General features: G+C 43.0%; 1 protein-coding gene across 1 annotated transcript in view; it reads right to left on the bottom strand.

Moving 5' to 3' along the window:
- ALK (ALK receptor tyrosine kinase) overlaps positions 1-17,467 on the bottom strand; it is a 306,940-nt gene that overhangs the window by 6,514 nt on the left and 282,959 nt on the right. The window contains exons 15-24 of the mRNA XM_062490501.1: positions 17,089-17,233; positions 16,145-16,327; positions 14,581-14,679; positions 13,740-13,892; positions 12,441-12,539; positions 10,543-10,729; positions 8,275-8,365; positions 7,290-7,354; positions 6,267-6,396; positions 442-539 (exon numbers count right to left, since the gene is read on the bottom strand). Of these exons, the coding sequence (XP_062346485.1) occupies positions 442-539; positions 6,267-6,396; positions 7,290-7,354; positions 8,275-8,365; positions 10,543-10,729; positions 12,441-12,539; positions 13,740-13,892; positions 14,581-14,679; positions 16,145-16,327; positions 17,089-17,233 (1,250 nt within the window). The remainder of the gene's footprint in view (positions 1-441; positions 540-6,266; positions 6,397-7,289; positions 7,355-8,274; positions 8,366-10,542; positions 10,730-12,440; positions 12,540-13,739; positions 13,893-14,580; positions 14,680-16,144; positions 16,328-17,088; positions 17,234-17,467) is intronic.

Here is a 17,467-nt window from a genome sequence, read left to right as displayed (position 1 = left end):
ATTTTAGATGCTTGCCAAACACCCTGTTTTGCAGGAGCAATGGTCACCTGATGTTGCCCTTCTGGCTGTGCTTGTACAGGTGCTCTTCAAGAGGGAGAAGAAAAGGCTTCCAAAATGAGCATACAGGGACTAAATAAAATTCATGACAGGGAGAGCTTTAAAGACTTCTCTCACAAGATTGTGTCCATTTGCAGAGTATCCAAATAGGCTGCACAAGTGCAGGCCCTGAGACAGGGCTCAGGATGTTTGGCAAAACTGCAGACCTTTGCCAGCCTGATTTATAGCAGCTCCTCTCCTTACTGCTTCTATGATTCTGATTTTTTCTACCTTGTTTAAAGGTATCCAGCCACTAGAGTGCAGCAGGACATAAACATAAGGAGCAGGGCATTACTAGCTGGTGCTGGCCTGTCTGCAAGTCCTGCCCAGGCTGTGTTCACCTACCTGTGAATGAAGTGGTTCTCCTCCAGGTACTGACACCCACAAGCAATGTCACGGGCCACGTGGAGCAAGTCCAGCATGGAAAGGGAGGAGGGCTGATTCTGCCAAAAGACAAGGGACACACAAGGGTTAAAAGCAGAAACATGGTGTGAGTGGTCATTGATACAGCTCTGGGAGCCCTCCAGCAAGTGACATACCTCTGATGTTAGTACACAAAGGGATTAGGAAAATGCACAAGAGAGAGCTCATACCCATGAACTATGAAAGGACGTGCAGACACAGTGTTCTACAGATCCCAGAATCAGAAGAGACAGAATCAGCTGCATCTGACTATCCAGCTCCATTGGGATGCCCCTGTAAAAATTTCCCCCAGTTCTTATGGCAGATTCTTCTGAATTTCCAGCACGATTTTTGAGGTCTGTAGCCTGACCTGCTCTACACTGAGTTTCTTTGTATTATTGCCAGCTCCTCTCTAAAGTCACCTTGAACCACAGGAATGACATTTTGTATAATGGCATGAGTCACATTTGCTCTTTCCCTCCTCCACATCTGTGTAGGTTTTATCTTGCCCCTTAGAGCACTGACAGTTTTGTGTAGCCCATGGCTATGGAAGGCAAAGGCTGCCAACTCCTTGCTCCTGCCCCTCTGCTGAAGTCCACAGCACTTGCCAGGAGGAGCCAGATGCTCCAGTGGAAAGGGCAGGATTTGCACCAGAGCTTCTCAGCCCCTGAAGCCAAACCATCAGCTGCTGCCTTGAGGTGTGAATCAGTGATCTCTGTGGTCAGTCCTGTGGGGGAGGAGGAGGGAGCTGCTGCAGTGGAGTGATGAGAAACAACTGGGTGGCAGTGACTGCTCATGCCACAACAACCATTTCATAGCTAGGTGTTTATCAGCCTTAATTATTGGACCAAACAAGCTTATCACACTCCTCAGCTCTCTCTTAGGATACCATCCAGTCAGCCTAGTCCCCAAAAGGCACACCTGCCCTTAAGGCTCTCACACCAGTGCACAAATCAGTACAATTTCTCCAGTGACAGGGACTGCTGGCTCTCCAACCCATCTGTTGTAATGAAATGCGTCTCCAGATGGATGCAATGCTGTGCTGGCCATCCCACCTGATCTAAACCAGTGCAAACTGGGACAAGAAATAAATCCAGGCTCTGCAGAAGCCAGTAGCTAAACACTGGCTAGTAAAACAAAAACAAAACGAAAAACAAGAAAAACAAAAAAAACCAAAAAAAACCCCAAAAAACCCAACCAAACAAAAAACTCTCCCAAACCCTAAACAAACAAAAAACCCCACAAAAACAAAACAAAACCCAAGAACAAACACCCCCCCCGGAATAAAAAAAAAAAAAAGAAAAACAACTGAATGACCTCTGAAGGTATTAGAAAAAAACTGGCCTCTATATTTGACTGAAAAATGGTGCATCTCTGTGTGAACAAAGCCTGTTTTGTTCAATGCAGGGCCATAAACCAAAATGTGATATTGTTCCACCTGCCTAAATTTTATTATTTACACAGTATAGTTCATTGCATATATATACATACTTCACTGATTTTTAAAACACTGGACTGCATGTCCCCTTAAACTTTCCTCTTTACAGAATAACTACTTTCTGCAAACATAAAGCAGCTCTTTCCCTGACATTTTGTGGGGAAGGGGGAATAATCTCTTTTACCTCTGTATGCTAAAGTGACTCACCAGCTACACAAGATGGCTACAGTAAGAAAGAATGCATGTCTTCTTTTTTCCTTGCAGGGTATAACCAAGGGGAAATTAATATCTCAATCTCCCCATTCCCTGCTCTTTCAAGCAAGGGTCAGAAACCTGAAGTGAAAACTGAGTAAAAAGCCCAATTTTTTACTCTACAATAGATTTCAGACTCAAGCTATACTGCAAAACAGTCAGTACACTGAAGCCACAAGCTGATTTGAGCTGTATACCTTTTCTTCCTTTTTTGTTTTTGTTTTTGTTTTTTGTTTTTTGCTTTCTTTTAACTCCTTGGGTGAATTCCTTCCACCTTTTATTTGGCTAAATATAATCCTAAAACAGATGTGACTGCCCAGCCAAGGACAATTTAGCCATGTAATTTGTTTGAAAAATGGAGGTTTGGGATTCATTTTGTAAGGGGGCAGCCTTGAGACAAACCAAAGGATTTGCTTTACAGCTTTTGCTCCCCAGATGAATGGATGATGCCAGCTGCAATGCTCTGCCTCTCAGGGCAGCGGGCATGCTGGAAGCACTGGTGTGACATCTCCCAGGTGAGACTGAATCTTGCTAAAGGTGAAGGAAATTCTGTGTATTGTTCAGTGTAATCACTACTCTGTGCAACGGGCTGTACAGCACAAAGGAGGGGAATCATTTAGCCATATATGATTTCTCTCCCAGAGCTGGGCTTTGATTGCTGTGCTGTGTGTGAGAAAGATCAGCACTGAACCTCCCAGAATGGACAATTCTGCAACGCTCACACTAAGGCTCTGATTCCAGGTGTCTGAAATCTACTGGGTTGCCTCTCTGCAGGTGAGGGGGAAGAGGTCATCCTGTGATAGATGTGAAACTCTATTAGAAGTGGAAGAGAGAAAGCCTTCAGGGCTGTCAGTCATGGACTCATGGGGAATTATGAATCTGCACCTTATGGAATGGACCTAGCTGGCATAAATCGACATATTCCAAAAGAATCCCTGATCTTGTATCAGTGATGTTGGATGGAGATACTATCATTCTTGCTTAGAGAATTACATTATGTTACATGTTGGCTGAACTGAAACTTCATTTTTTACTTGAAGAACACAGATGAACAACATGTAGCAGTGTTGGCAGCATCTCCATCTCTCATTAAGTTGGATCCTGTGTTCTGATACCTCCTGCAGTTGCTTTAGCTTTCTATTTCATGTCCCTTGTAATGCCTTAAGTGCCCCCTTCCCTTCACCTTCTCCTTCACCATTCCCTCTGCTCCCTTTCCTGTTTTTCAGTGTCCAAGTGCATGGCAGCATGCTGCATGTGACTTGCTCCAAGACACACAGGTCATAGATGGCCAGTGGGAACTGGTCTCTCCAGCATGGTGCTTTCTTCTTCCATAAGCCTTAGAATTAGTGCCAAGTCTTTCACACCTCTATTAAGTCTATCCAAAACTAGCAAATTAATTTGATCTTTGGCAAGGCAGTGCAAAGAGCAACTGGGGGATGAAGGGAGAGACTGAACATATAAATCTCTTTTTTGTAATTAGGCTGAAATCAAAAGTAGGTAGGAAAGACAAGGTAGTAAAATAAATTTGCTGAAAAATACAGAAGTGGAAAGAAAATAAGGAGAAAGGCAGTAATTCATATGGTGCTTACTGTAGAGTAAGGAGTGCACCCAGTCAGTCAGATAGGACTTGCGCGTTCAAGTAGTTCCTTCTGGATGCAAAGCTCATCAAAGCCTCGTCACTCTACACTCTCCCTTGTCTTTCCCTTCCTTTAATGACCCTGAAAAGCTAGACATCCAGCCTGCCATGCCTACCTTCTGCCTGTCTTCCCTGAATGAGCAATAGGAGGAACAAAGCAGCTCAGGGTTCATTAAGAGCAGTGCAAAGATACATCCACTAGCACTGAGCCATGGACCTTATGTACAGAGACTCTGTCACACCTTGAGTGTGTGCAGAGGGTAAATGCACTTCCAGGGCCAGGTCCCATACTTCACAGAGCACAGTGCCCTGCACACATCTCATTTCTCATCAGTCATAGTCTCCTTGCCTCACAGTTTGTGAGCCAGCAGTCAAAAACGTACCAGAGGCTGATTTCTCAGTGCTCACAGGTGCCATTGGCCCCTCAGAAGCTGCCCCAGCAGCCAGATAATGGATTACCCTGTCATTCTTGCCAGACAGACACCACATGGGATGGTTGCAGAAGCAGGGCAAGGCAAGGGGAAAGAATGTATTAGAATGGAGCACAATCATGCGGATCTGTGTCTGCACAGAGTCAGGCTGTCCGCATTCACCCAGTTGTTAAAGAGGGAATGGAAACTGCTTTTCTGAACCAATTCCAGCTTGCAACTACCCATCTGCATTTGAAACTCAGCTTTCCCAAAGTTTGGAAGACATGGGACAAAGCAGAAAACAGGCATCAATCCAAGGTCTGCTTCACTCCTGGGAGCAAGTTAAATGCAGAAACCAGGGAGAATCTTCAGGCTGATGGGAACTGGCCTTGTGCCTGGTAGTTGTTATGGTCAGTCTCAGGTAACCTCAGATGGGTCAGGAAAGACAAGGAAAGAAGAGGAATGGAAGGAGCAACTGTGAAGGCAGAAAGAGAAACACTATGGAAGCAATGGAGTGAACCATCAGCCTCTTCTGACATGGGTTTTCACAGGGGTTGCACACAGCTGCTGCTGACAGGAACAGAAGTTGTGGTAAGGAAGAACTCATGACTGAGGTAGGGCCAAATAGAAAAAAGCTCCTCAGATCAGAAGGCTCTCATGACTTCATTCTGTCAAGATTAGGGGCTGTTTCATCTACAAAAGCAGCTGGCTCCTTTTACTGCAAGTAGGTAAAAATTCCTGCTGTGCAGGACTAGTGTTCTTGGTAGTTCCTCAAAAGATCTGTACCATCACTGAGCTGGCTTCTCGAATTTAAGCAGCCAAACCCCATCCTGTTTCTCCTGCCTCTTCACACATCTTGCACAGCCTGGCCTGGCACTTTGGAGCAAAGCACTTACTTGGCAGCATATCTTGCCCAAGCCATTTTACATTACACTGGGTGAGAGTGGAGATCATGTTGCAGACCGTGAATTTCCCCTTTCACCTACCACCAAGTTCAGCCCATTTGTAGGAGCATCTCTAGGTGCTTCAGAAAAACAACCTGTATTTAGAAAGTCTGCTTGCTCCAATTTCAGACTTTCCTTTCTGGGTGTTTCGCCTCCTTATCCATGAAGGAGCCACTTTATTGCAACCTATTCAAGACTGCAGTGCTTCTGAGTCTCACAGACCATTTTATATGTCTTAAAACCACACTGCATGGAAAAAACAAAAAAAACCTGATCTGTTTCCAGACGCCTCAAGGAAGAATCTTATTGATATCTGTTAGAGCGAATTTGTGTCTCTCTTGTACTGATAAAATGCAGCATTTTGTCCTCTGTCGAACATAGAGACAAAGGATGAAGCTGGGCCTTGGTCTTAAATTTCAGCAATATCTGTGTGACTTTCTGACCCAGGGATTCAGAGAAAACTTTATTCTTCTGAAGAAATGAATTCTCTCTAGCAGTGATAATTTATTTCTACCACATTTCTAGCTGACTGTCTCTTCCTATTGATGCTGATTTCAGTGGGAAAAATCTTTAAAACTCTGGACTAAAGATATTTTCTATTAGGTTGACAGCTCCAGTCCGGACTGTCTCCTTTCCTATGCCAAATTTGAACTGACAGATATCCACAGAAATGTATCTGATCAGCAGTTTGAATAACGGATTTATATATTTATAATAAATATAATAAATATATATATATTTAATATTACTAGCTCAACATTTCCCCCAGCCTGCCCCCAACTGGTGAGAGGAAGGTAAGAGTTGTATTTAACATTTATTTTTTTAGACTTTGCTTTTGTTCTTCCTTTAGGTAGTATCTGCAATGTTATCTAGCAAAGTCCAGGGATGAGACACCTCTGCACAGCTCCAGCAGCATCTGTTCCCTATCCTCCTGTCTCCTGCCTCCACAGTGGTCTTACAGCAACAGAAATTGTGTGACCATCTAAAAGGCTGGGAAATAGTATCTGTATAGATCAGCTCTTTTATAGCTAAGTGTTTGCCTTGTGGCAGCAGCTCTCTAAATAAAATGCAATTTACTCTTTCCTTACCGGTCTAGGCCGTGTCTCCCTTAGGAAGGATTTCAGGTCTCCTCCAGCCATGAGCTCCAGCAGGATGAAGCGGGGCAAGGCCTGCAAGCTCACCCCGATACAGCGCACGATGTTCTGGTGGTTGAACTTGCTGTGGAGACAGGGACACCCAGTTGTGGAGCAACTTTGACCCAGAATGACAGTAGCAGAAAGCATTCAAAACTTTTTGCTTCAGAATTTTTTTTATTTTGGTTCCCCCCCCCCAACCCAAACCAGAAAGTAACAAATCTCAAAGGTAGGGCAACTGGATAAAGTTAAAGCACTACCCCTGCATTCTGTGTCTGTCTGGATACTGCAGGGACAGACAGAGGTGCGGAAGCAGTGGCTTTTGGCTGCTCTTCCTCTCCATATTTTCTGCATTCTTTTTGGGCTACAGCAAGACTTGTGGGGCACAGGAAGCAGAACATGTCTGATAACAGAGAAAAGTCTACTTTTAATTTTCCCTGTCCAGGAGGCAAAAGTTGGGCTAGGGCAATGTTGTTCTAAGTAACACACTGACATGGGGATCTGCTTGTGGGGGATGTTTCTTCAGGTCTAGTCTCAAATACTTCCTTATTTCCCCACCTCTCAACTGTGATGGGAAAGTAGTTCTATGGATTCTGGGATTCAGACACTGACACATGACATGACAGCAGCATAAAGTCAATGTCATTTGTTAGTTTTGAGTACTAAAACCCAAATTCCTATGATATGTTCTCCTCTCAAGAAAAATAAAAAATATCTTATAAATTCTAAAATTTGGGCTTTAAACTTTTCACTTTTGGTTATGGAAACCAATGTGGATCCTTTTGAAAATACAGCCTTTAATGATTTGGTGCCTCTTTCATTTGTAAGAAGAACAGAAAAGGATGGTAATGCATATTCTCTTTGTGCTAAAACTATTGTACAGATGTGCTGAGAGGACACCACCTATGAAGAACCTTTTTTCTTTATTTTGTTGGGATTTGCATGCCTACAAATGGTGTTCATGTGATTCATACACACCTAATAATGAGAGCTTCCATGAGGAAGTCAAGCTCATCTTGCTCTGAACACACTTCTGGCAATGTCTGGGAAAAAATGAAGAGGTTAACAAGGAGAAGATACTTCAACTTACAGGTTAGAACACCTGGCATTAACACTGTTGGAAGCATTCCTTCTTTCTCAAAAGAAACCTCACTCTAAGACAACCATTAGAGCATTGCTAAGCTACACTGAGAAGCCTGTTGAAAGGTAAACATCAGAACTCCTGGCCCATCAATGCCACTGTCATTCTCCTCCCAGCAAAGGAAATAGCCCAGAGTGCACAGAGAAGTGTTCAACATATGGGACTCTGCTGTATAGAGGATGAGGAATGAAATCACAGTTCCTGAGCTCTCTGCAGTTCAATGATCCTATCTTCCAGCAAGACTGGGATCTACAACCAGCAGCAGAACAGTGTTGCTATGTAATCTCTAAGAGAAAACAAGTCAGCTAGACTGCTGAAGGCCTGGAGAACTCTACCAGGGTCTCTTAGGATTTAGCTTCACATCCAATGCATATCCATGCTGTAAGGAAGTGGTGAGATCCCTGGAAAACCAGCCATCTCCTACTCACAAGGACTTGGATGTATGTACCAGCAGCTTTTGGCCCTGTGAAGAATTTTGGCCTCTGACTCATAAGGCTTTGGACAGATTATCAACCTGGTGTAGCATGGGGAGGATGGACAGAGGATGGATTTAGTTCTTATTCCTGCAGTCTACTGCCATGGTGGGAAATCTTTGCCTATTTACTATTCACAGACCACTTTTAGTAGTCTCACATACCCATATACTACAAGCTGTACCATTGCTGTGATGGATTAAAGTGTTGCACCAGAGCAGCAACATTTCTAGCCATGTCCTTCAGGACTCACAGCAACGCTTCATTCATCTTCATTGTTATAATGCATTGGGACTCTGGGGTGAAAGGTGCATGAAACCATCATGATAACTCATACACTGTCACTTACTTTCACAGCCACCTGCAAGGGAGTGGGGTCGCTGGGGATCCCTGTCACCTGACCTTCATATACCTCACCAAAGGCTCCGTGGCCCAAACCCCTGGACAGACCAGAGAAGACAAGAAGGTTTTACTGCAGAGAACACACATTATAACACTGTGGACACAGCTCACAGAACCGGCTCACAATTTTCATGGCAGTGTAACAGGGAGAACTGGATATTGACAATATGCAGGGGACCAGACCTTGGTGAGATCTTTCATGGACATACATTTTATTTAATTGGAAGGGAAAGCAGTCCATGGAAGTGAACATTCCCCAGTGAAATCTAGCTGCTGGCATTGCAGCACACAGCAGAGAGCACTCATCTATGGCTTTGGTATCAGTGCTCAGTGGTGGGTGCTCCAAAATAGATCAATAAAGACAGGACTTTAGTCTTGGCATTTACACACCCTAAACACATTAACAGTTCTCTTGATATTTCTGCATCACCATTAAACAAAACATAGAGCAATAAACTATGAATCACAATGATTCTCAAAAGACCTGAATTCTAAACCAAATAACTTTTCCTGATTTATTGTGTGATTCTGGGCAAGTACCTTAGCCAGGAAATGGTGATGACAGTGCTTTGTAAAGCACTCAGCTCTAGGAATTTGTGCTGAGAATTGTTTCTGGCAGTGATAACATTATGAAACTTACAGTTTTATTTTGAATAACATTACAAGAAAAAGAGAAAGGAATAAGAGTAATCGTACAATAGATCCCATCCCATGTCCTTGTGATACAAATTTTGCATACCTGTCTATTCAGTCCTCACTCTCTTAACGTTAAGTCAACTGGTACAACAATAGCTATTTCACATCAGTGGCCTGTCACAATGACAGTGAAATGTGGCAGAGGATGAGGCTGTACCCCAAATCCTGAGTCACTCTTAACCCTGCATGGGCTGCACATTGGGCAGTAGTATTTCCAGCCTCTAAGAGGCATTCCTGCATCTCAGTCTGGGGAAAAGGCTCTCAATAAAGCTATCTGCTACAGCATACATTCTTCTGTTAGAGCCAGGTCTGGGCTGAGAGCTGCACTGATTCTGTTCTCTGCTGTATCAGTGGACTGCTTTTGCATGGGCAGTTGCCCTCCCATCCAGATGAACAAGGAGGAAGAGTCTGCTCTGCTGTTCCATAAGCTCTGTCTGTAGTTTTGCCAGGATAGAACCAGTCTGGGCAGTGAAACCACGTTGACTGTTGCCTGTGACTCAACCACTCTGTGTAATAACATTTTGTAGGTATCAACTTGAGACACCATTCTTGGCTCTACCTCACCAACCTATTACAAACTGAGGGGATAAACCAGATCTTTACAGCTCACCCTCCTTCCAAAAAGTCCACTTTCCCTTCCCTTGTCAATTCCCAGCTTTATCACCTGCTATCTGCCTGCCACACTTCAAAAATCCTTTCAAAGTCCAAGTGACAAAGGAAGCAGCAGCACAGGGTACACTGGAAACCTCCAGGTGCAGTCCAGCAAGATGTTCAGGTAAGGGGGAATGAGATAAGAGCAAAACACTGCAGACTGCATAGACTACTCTGAGCCCCATTTTTTTCAGCACCTTAAGCTCCCCAGTTTTCCAAGGACTCCTGCTTCCACTTTTTATTTGTGTAACACTGTATGGTACCAGGGTACAGTCACACTCACAAATACCCTGCAGTAGAACGAAGTGTGCAAGAAATCAGTTTTCAAGTTTTTCTTAGGAGACACTTCTAAGTTTTCCAGAAGTTCTCATCTAGATGTGATTATCTTGCTGGCTTTATATCCATGACTTTTTAATACTGTCTGGCATTTTCAAATCCATTGCTTTCCTTGCTATTACACTTAAGGATGTCATTGTCTTTACCAAAGATTTGATTTACCATCAAAGATTTAAAAGAGCCTCCTACAAGCTTCAGCTATCCCAGAATTTCATCAGCTCATGGCGACAGGCCATTCACTGCATAGCCTGCAAAAGATGTAACTGAATTACTGGTGATGACTATTCAGTTCTCCTCACAATCCCAGGAGATGAACACTGCACCTGTAGAAGGTCAAGGTGAATGCCAAAATCTAGTCCCATCCACACAAGCCTAACTACTGCAGCTTTACATTTTATGAAAAGGGGTTTAAACCTAAAAGTGAGCAAGAATTTGTAAGTGCCTGCACAAAGCTGTGTATTCACACCTCTTAGGAGAGCCAGGATATGTGGGCGTACAGTGTTAAGGATGGGGAAGGCAAAGATGAAATTACCGGACAAGGGAGATGTTTTTTCGAGGCACCTCTTTAAGGTCACTAATGGATGTGGTCTTTCCTGCAAAGCAGTAGTTGGGGTTGTAGTCTGTCATGATGGTGGAGGTACGCAGCTTGCTCAGTTTATATTCTGGGCTCTGCAGCTCCATCTGCATGGCTTGTAGCTCCTGGTGCTTGCGGCGGTACACTAAATGTGGAGAACACAGTTAACCACATACAGAGACTGGATTTGCCACAACGCTTCTCACTGGGATTCACTGTGGTGTGGCCACACTTCAGAAAATCAAACCAGCCAGTGACACTGGCATATTTCTGTATATCAAATAATTACAGACAGAAAATGGGATCTGAAGATATCCAGGAACCTTTGACTTACACATCTTATGAAGAAAGAGGCTTGCTTGCTCATGGACTATCTGGCAAAAGTGAAATTAATTTCACTTGGAGAGATCTCAGACTTCACAGTTCTGATGTTTTTGTTCTGCTCTACTTAGTTTAACCAGACCTTCCAAATAGAAGTCCAGTTTGAAACTTGAAGGGGTATAACCAACTTTCCTAAATCACACAGAAATGATGAAAGTCTGAAATGAATTATTGCATGATATTGTTCAAAAGAGCCTAAGCTCTTTCCTTAGAAGAACCCATTGTACACAAAAAAATAGCCATTTTTTCAAAATTTCCTCTGTTTCTAAACAACAGAGTAGGACTACATTTTAAGTCAGTTTATGGTAGTGTTATATTCCTTGCATCGCTTCACTGATACTTCTGCAACACCATTAAAAACCACACCTTGAAAGAAGACATCCAGAGGATATTCCTTGAAATAGTAACTGATATTACAGGATTTTTTCCAAAAGAAGATGACAATCACGAGCAGGTTAAATCGCTATTGATTTCTATGGGAGCTGGACTGAGCCCAGAGACTGTGACGGTAATAGTTATTGCATCTTCTCCAGCAGATGTTGCTCAGGGGAAAAATTTAAGGGGTAAACATGCACTTGCAAAGGCAGATGGATGTAATGACCTATCCACAAACCCTTTCTGTCCTCCATTTTCCTCCTCATTGCCTTTGCTTTGATTTTTTTTAAATCGTTGCCCTTTCCTGAGATGGAAATGATAGGTTCATTGGATGGAAAGAAGATTACTCTTCCACCCCTGAGAAGTATTTAGTCATTGTAAAAAGGTACTGTCAGGACAGAAATCATAGATGTAGGACCATGTGTGTGTAACTGATAACTCCTGAAATTCTTAAAACTGAAACAGCTGTGCAAATCTAATTTCCTGCTCTAGGTTCATCCCTCTCCTCCCCCAAACCATACATAGGGTGTGGACAAAGAAAGGTTGCAAAGCCGTGGTTTGAATCCCTGACTGCTTTTCGTTGATTCAAATCTATTCTGCTTGCACCAAAAGCAGGTGAGCAATTGTTTGAAACAAGAACACAAAAAGGTGAAAAATACCTTTCAGAATTTCAAATATGCCAAGAATACCCACATCCTACTAAGTAGCAGTTTGTAAAAGGGGAACCTATGTGAGAGTTTAAGCTTAAATGTAATACATTAGGAGGTGCAATCTGTACATAGGCACAAAACTAAAGAAGCTTTTAGGCATTAAACAGCACCAGATCTCACAAAACTGGAAGCAGCTGTGTTCTGGCAGCTTCCCAGTGCAACACAAACAATAATGTTTCTTTTGAGATGCAGTCAGTAACTGAAGCCCCCTCACATTGGTCATTGTGGTTAGAAACAACTACAGAAATCTGAAGTTAAGATGTGTGTGGGAAGGTGTCATTACATACAGCAGTAGCTGAAAACCTGAATCTTTTTGCCTCTCAGGGCCCTATTATCCCTGGCTCAGATCCAGTCCTCATATGAAAATATCTTTTGCAGAGAAACACTCACCTATCATGATTCCTGAAAAAGCCAAAATTAAAGCAGCCACCAATGCTGAAGTCACTACAGACAAGACCAAGGAGAAAGGGAGACGAACCACTGGCTCAGCTGCAACAGAAAGGAGAAGAAGGAATTCATGATGGAAATTATCTTCCAGGGGCCACTTTTTTGCAATCAAATTTTTTTCCGCTCTTCCTTCCATTTACTCATCTGCTGCTCAAAAAGTGTAGGAGCAACCTCTGGCACAACCAGTTAGCAGGATCTATGACTTCTCATACCTCATTGTTTCACTTTCCTCAATTAATATCAAGCCATTAAAACAGATGGTTCACTATCAATGAATTAACATGTGAACTCCCTGGGTGTGAAAACAAGAGCATAAAAATCAGGGGCAGGAGGTGGGGGGCTGGAAAGAACATTACATTGTCAGGGTTAAAGTGCTGCTATCCATGCCAAATCACAGCAAAAGCAGGAGGAGGACTGCAATATATCATCTCCTAAATGCATGTAATCCAGGCAGAAAAACCTGATAACTGTGCTGAAGTTGCACCCTCATGTGGGATCATGCTATTAAGGTTTACTTCACATTGACAAAATGACCATACTTTTTACCCATCTTACAAGGCAGGAGTGGTAAAAACACAACAATTTTCCCGTGCCAGTGATAAAGCTGAAAGCAGGATCCCAAACCCCTGGGGTGACCTGCTCTAACTGCTGCACAAGAATATGAAGCAAACCTATTAATGGAGCTTTGAGCACCTGGTTTTGAAATAAAGGCAAGTACAAGCACTATATGTAGTTTTTCTCAGAGAAATCTTGCACAGAATTTCTCACAGTTTCTGAACTTTTACCTTAAATGTCCAAATCCACAGGAATCATATTTTCCTTCACCTCACACCTTTTTTTTTTTTGTTTGTTTGTTTGTTCTTTAGAGAACTGGTCTGGAATTTAAGTTCAGCTGGAAAATTCTTTCAGCAAGCAAACTTTTAGGATTTCAGAGCAGACTCTGAACACCAGCACAAGCAGGCACAAAATTTGACTCTTCTCAGATCTGCCTGGAATACCAAACACACATTGTAGAGCAAAGCAGCACTGCTCCTCAGTGCCCCAGTCCTCAGCGTTGATGAGGCTGTATCCTGGCAAAATAGCACTGCAGCATACACCAGCAAGAAAGGAAAGAAGGTAACATTCAACCACAGCCAGGTTTAAGAAAGATTTGACAGTACTTTCAGGATGTTTTACAGTCCAAAGCTTTTGGCCATGCATTTTCTGTCCCACATGTTAGCAGTACCCCCCACACCTACTTACCTGTGCAAGACACACCATCCTCAGCCAACTCTGTGCCTGGCTCACAAAAGCAAATGACTTTTTGAGTCTCAAGATCAACATGGCACTCGTCCATCTCACAGTGACTGCAATTAAGGTGCAGCCTAATTTCCACCTCTCCGTGCCCCTCTGTCACTAGGGAGTGGATGAAGAAGCTGAGTTAATTACTGTAAAGACCATTCTCATAATTGCCTTGGGCTCACCCTTTTCTTTCCCAGCCTTTACTCCCTTCAGGAGCAATCACTGCAATATCAAAACTTTCTGTCTGAATCTACCAGGCCAGATTGCATCTGTATTTGAAAATACTACTAGCTGTTCTAAAGCAAACATTCTTGGGTTTTTTTAACAAGTAGATTTTTGTTTGTTGTTTTCTGAACATATTGCAAACATATTAAAGACACTGACTTCTTGGAAAACGCGGGTTGCAGTGGCAGTATTTATCACTCCCATGCACTGCTGGGCAGCACTTGGATATTTTACCAAGGGATGCTCTAAGGAACTTGCTTGTTAGTGAATAGTCAGGTGTTTTGTCTGTTTCTTTCCTAAAGTATTTGAGCTATGAGGTTCTGTTATCACTCTCCTTGTCCAAAATTATTCTGTAGGCTGGTAGACTGTACTGCTGGGAGTGTTTCTTAATAGGCTTGATTTTTCCTCTCCCTGTTTTTTTCCTGCTACTTCTATCTATTCTCTGTTGCACATTATATACTTTCTGCCGCCTCATGCTCATGACACTGAGCTGTACCCCAAAAGGTGTTAAGCAGTCCTGCATTTCATTTTTAAAATGAAATAAGCCCACGAGAAGACTTCTGACCAATATGAATACCTTTAAGTGCTGGAGTGTATAAAGTACCAATGGGATTAATAAAGGACACACCATCCTCCCCATCCATCTCTGGGTCATTGTCCACAGCAGCATTGCCACCTATGTCAAACCAGAAGTTACCTTAACAGACTAAGGCTCATGAAACAATAAAACACAGATAAACATGGCAACATGCATGAATTCAGCATATTTAGGGAGGCATCCAAATGAAAAAAAGAGAAAAGAGAAAGCATTTAATATATAGGGAACATTTAGCAAGTTGTGACATGAACTACTGGACTTTACCTCTAGAATTTCAATTAAATAACAAGCTTGTGACAATCAATTAATTAGCCCTGTTTAGGTAGCCTGTTGCAAACTAAGGCACAAAATTAATCTTTAACCATTTGGATAATGCTGTGAAACATACAAGCCCTTCTTAAAATTTATGTAGCCAAGAGACTGGAAAGCACCAGTACTCCAGGGCTGTTAGTACCCTTGCTGATCAAGGTATGTACAGCAGAGGGAATGAATAAGCTGATATCCTTCCTCTCCTTTGCACCCTAAAAGCAGGGTGGTCCACCAGAAGTGGGGACTGAAGGAATTTATGAGTTGCTCATTTGCACTTGAGCATATAGAATATACCAGAAGCAAAGTATGGGCAATACATAACAAATATTAGAAACACAGTATAGGCCACATATTTTGTACTTCAAACATGCAACGATTTCCCCACCCCACCCAAAAATAGCTTTTTCCCTTTAATTGTCTTCAGTGAAATAAAAAAACCAAAATAACATGATGTGAGTTATTCTGTTGGAAGAAGAAGCATTATGCAGCAACATTGGTACAAAACATGTACTTAATAATTTAAACTCATTACTTCCTCTCAAGATTTCCAGTCTACCACATACTTAATTTAAGCTGTGGAGAACCAGGGTTAAAGAGTCCACCACAGTGCAGATGGCTGCAGAAACTATGTGGTCCAGGAGACTATGAGTTAGTAGAGATCTTGAATCTGGTCCACACCAGTTGTAATCAACATAATGCCATCTGAGCTGCCCTGAGACACAGAGGCTCATGAAATTAGCCCCTTGTTGATTGAAGTCATATTAAGTGGGGTGCTGGCTGGCAGCCTGAGCCTCTACCCCCAGAGACCACCTATGCAGGACCAAGGCTGACCCACAGCAGGGCAGGGGAGAAACTGTGTCTTTCCCCTGGCATAAAGCCTGGCTGCCAGTCTCCAGGACCTGAGTCCTCCAAACACAGGCAACAGGAGCACACAGCTGTGGCTCCCCCTTCTCCAGCACGGTTGCCCCAACATGAAAGGCTTAGGAATCACAGCAGGGTCTTAATGTCACATTTTTCAGAGCAGAAAGCCAGGGTTGCAGCTGAAGGGCTGGCATCTGGCTCTTTGCTCAAAGATTGAATGCTGTAAGTTCATCTAGTGCTAAAAAGGCAACACACAGACATACTAGTACATAACAGTCAAATATGCTAGCTACAGGAGAGTTATCATCAGCATTTTGCTGATCATTAGCACTAAAGGAGGGGAAGGGACACCTTGAACACGAAGCCACTTTACCTATATATCCTCCGCCTCCTCCACCTGAGGAGCACCCCCCTCCACCCCCTCCGAAACCCCCTCTTGTCTCCCACCCCCACTTCTTCATGGCCTGGGGGCAGGATCTTCCTCCAGTAGCACCTTCCAGCAAGGATTTTCCTGACCACAGGAAGGAAGTGTTATCATTCCAGCCACCTCCACCACCTGCAGTTGAGAGAAAAGGCACAGCTAGGGGTTACTTTTTGCGTAATAAACACTGCAGGGATCTGCAGGACAAGCATCCATTCAAGTCATCACCTGCACCTCTTTTCACCTACCATACAAGGACGAGTATTTTCTACAGAAAATGTAAAAAGATAACTCTACATACTCTCCAACTGCTTATTGCTGGTTTACAGATCCTTCCCCTTCTCTTTGACTAAAACACTTTTGAAAACAACCAATGTCAGTTCTAAAGTAGAACAAACTGAGTTTATTGAATGGGATATGAAAACATGTCCCACTCCTGCTCTCCACATAAGATACTTACCAGTGACTCACTTTCAACTCTGCTGGTTGCTCAGTCTAAGATCTCTTAACAGAGACTTCTAGACATGGTGCAATTATGCTCATTCTGCATAAGCCAGAGAAACTCTGAGTATGTCCACACAGCAAAAAACAGTGCAGGGAGCAGGACAGCCACATTGGCACTGCAAACTTCCGCATCAAAAATCAATCAACTTTGTTTATGAGAAGTACTACACTATTTTGGGAGAATGTTGCCATTACTTTGGCTATACCATCTTGGGTACCCTTATTCATGCCAAGCATCCAACAGTGTGGGTACCTTCTATTTGCATCTGTTATAATCCTCTGTTCCCCCTGAACTGTATTTTCAGTTTTGCCTCACTTTCTTGTGAGGACGAGGAATCTGGAAGCGCCACATATTCACAAAGGTTTTCTTAAAAGGAATAAACTTTCCTTACCTGCAGCTCCTGAATTTCCATTCAACCCTGGAATAGAGGAATCATTCTCCAGTCTTTCTGGATGAAATGTGTCCGTTTTGGCCCTGTAGGCCCTGCCACCACCCCCTGCTGCAATTATCAAGGGGACCGGCTCTCCGTTCTCCATCTTAACAAATTCAGAAATAAAGGCAATGTTCAAACTTAGTCAGACATATAAATGGAAGTTCAGCCACATGATAGTTACTGCATGTAACCATCGTTACTAAGCAGGCATCTAGGGCTGCTCAGAACTGCCATTGCATGATTTACACACCCACACCCAGAAATTTCATTAATAGAAAATTAAAGAATAATCCTACCAAGTTCTGCTACAGGAAACAGCAGTGTCAGTAGCTCTATG

This window comes from Cinclus cinclus, chromosome 3 (genome assembly GCF_963662255.1).
Source record: "Cinclus cinclus chromosome 3, bCinCin1.1, whole genome shotgun sequence".
NCBI lineage: Eukaryota > Metazoa > Chordata > Aves > Passeriformes > Cinclidae > Cinclus > Cinclus cinclus.
The sequence above is the reverse complement of the archived record's forward strand: the minus strand, read 5'-3'. Positions and strand labels throughout refer to the sequence as shown.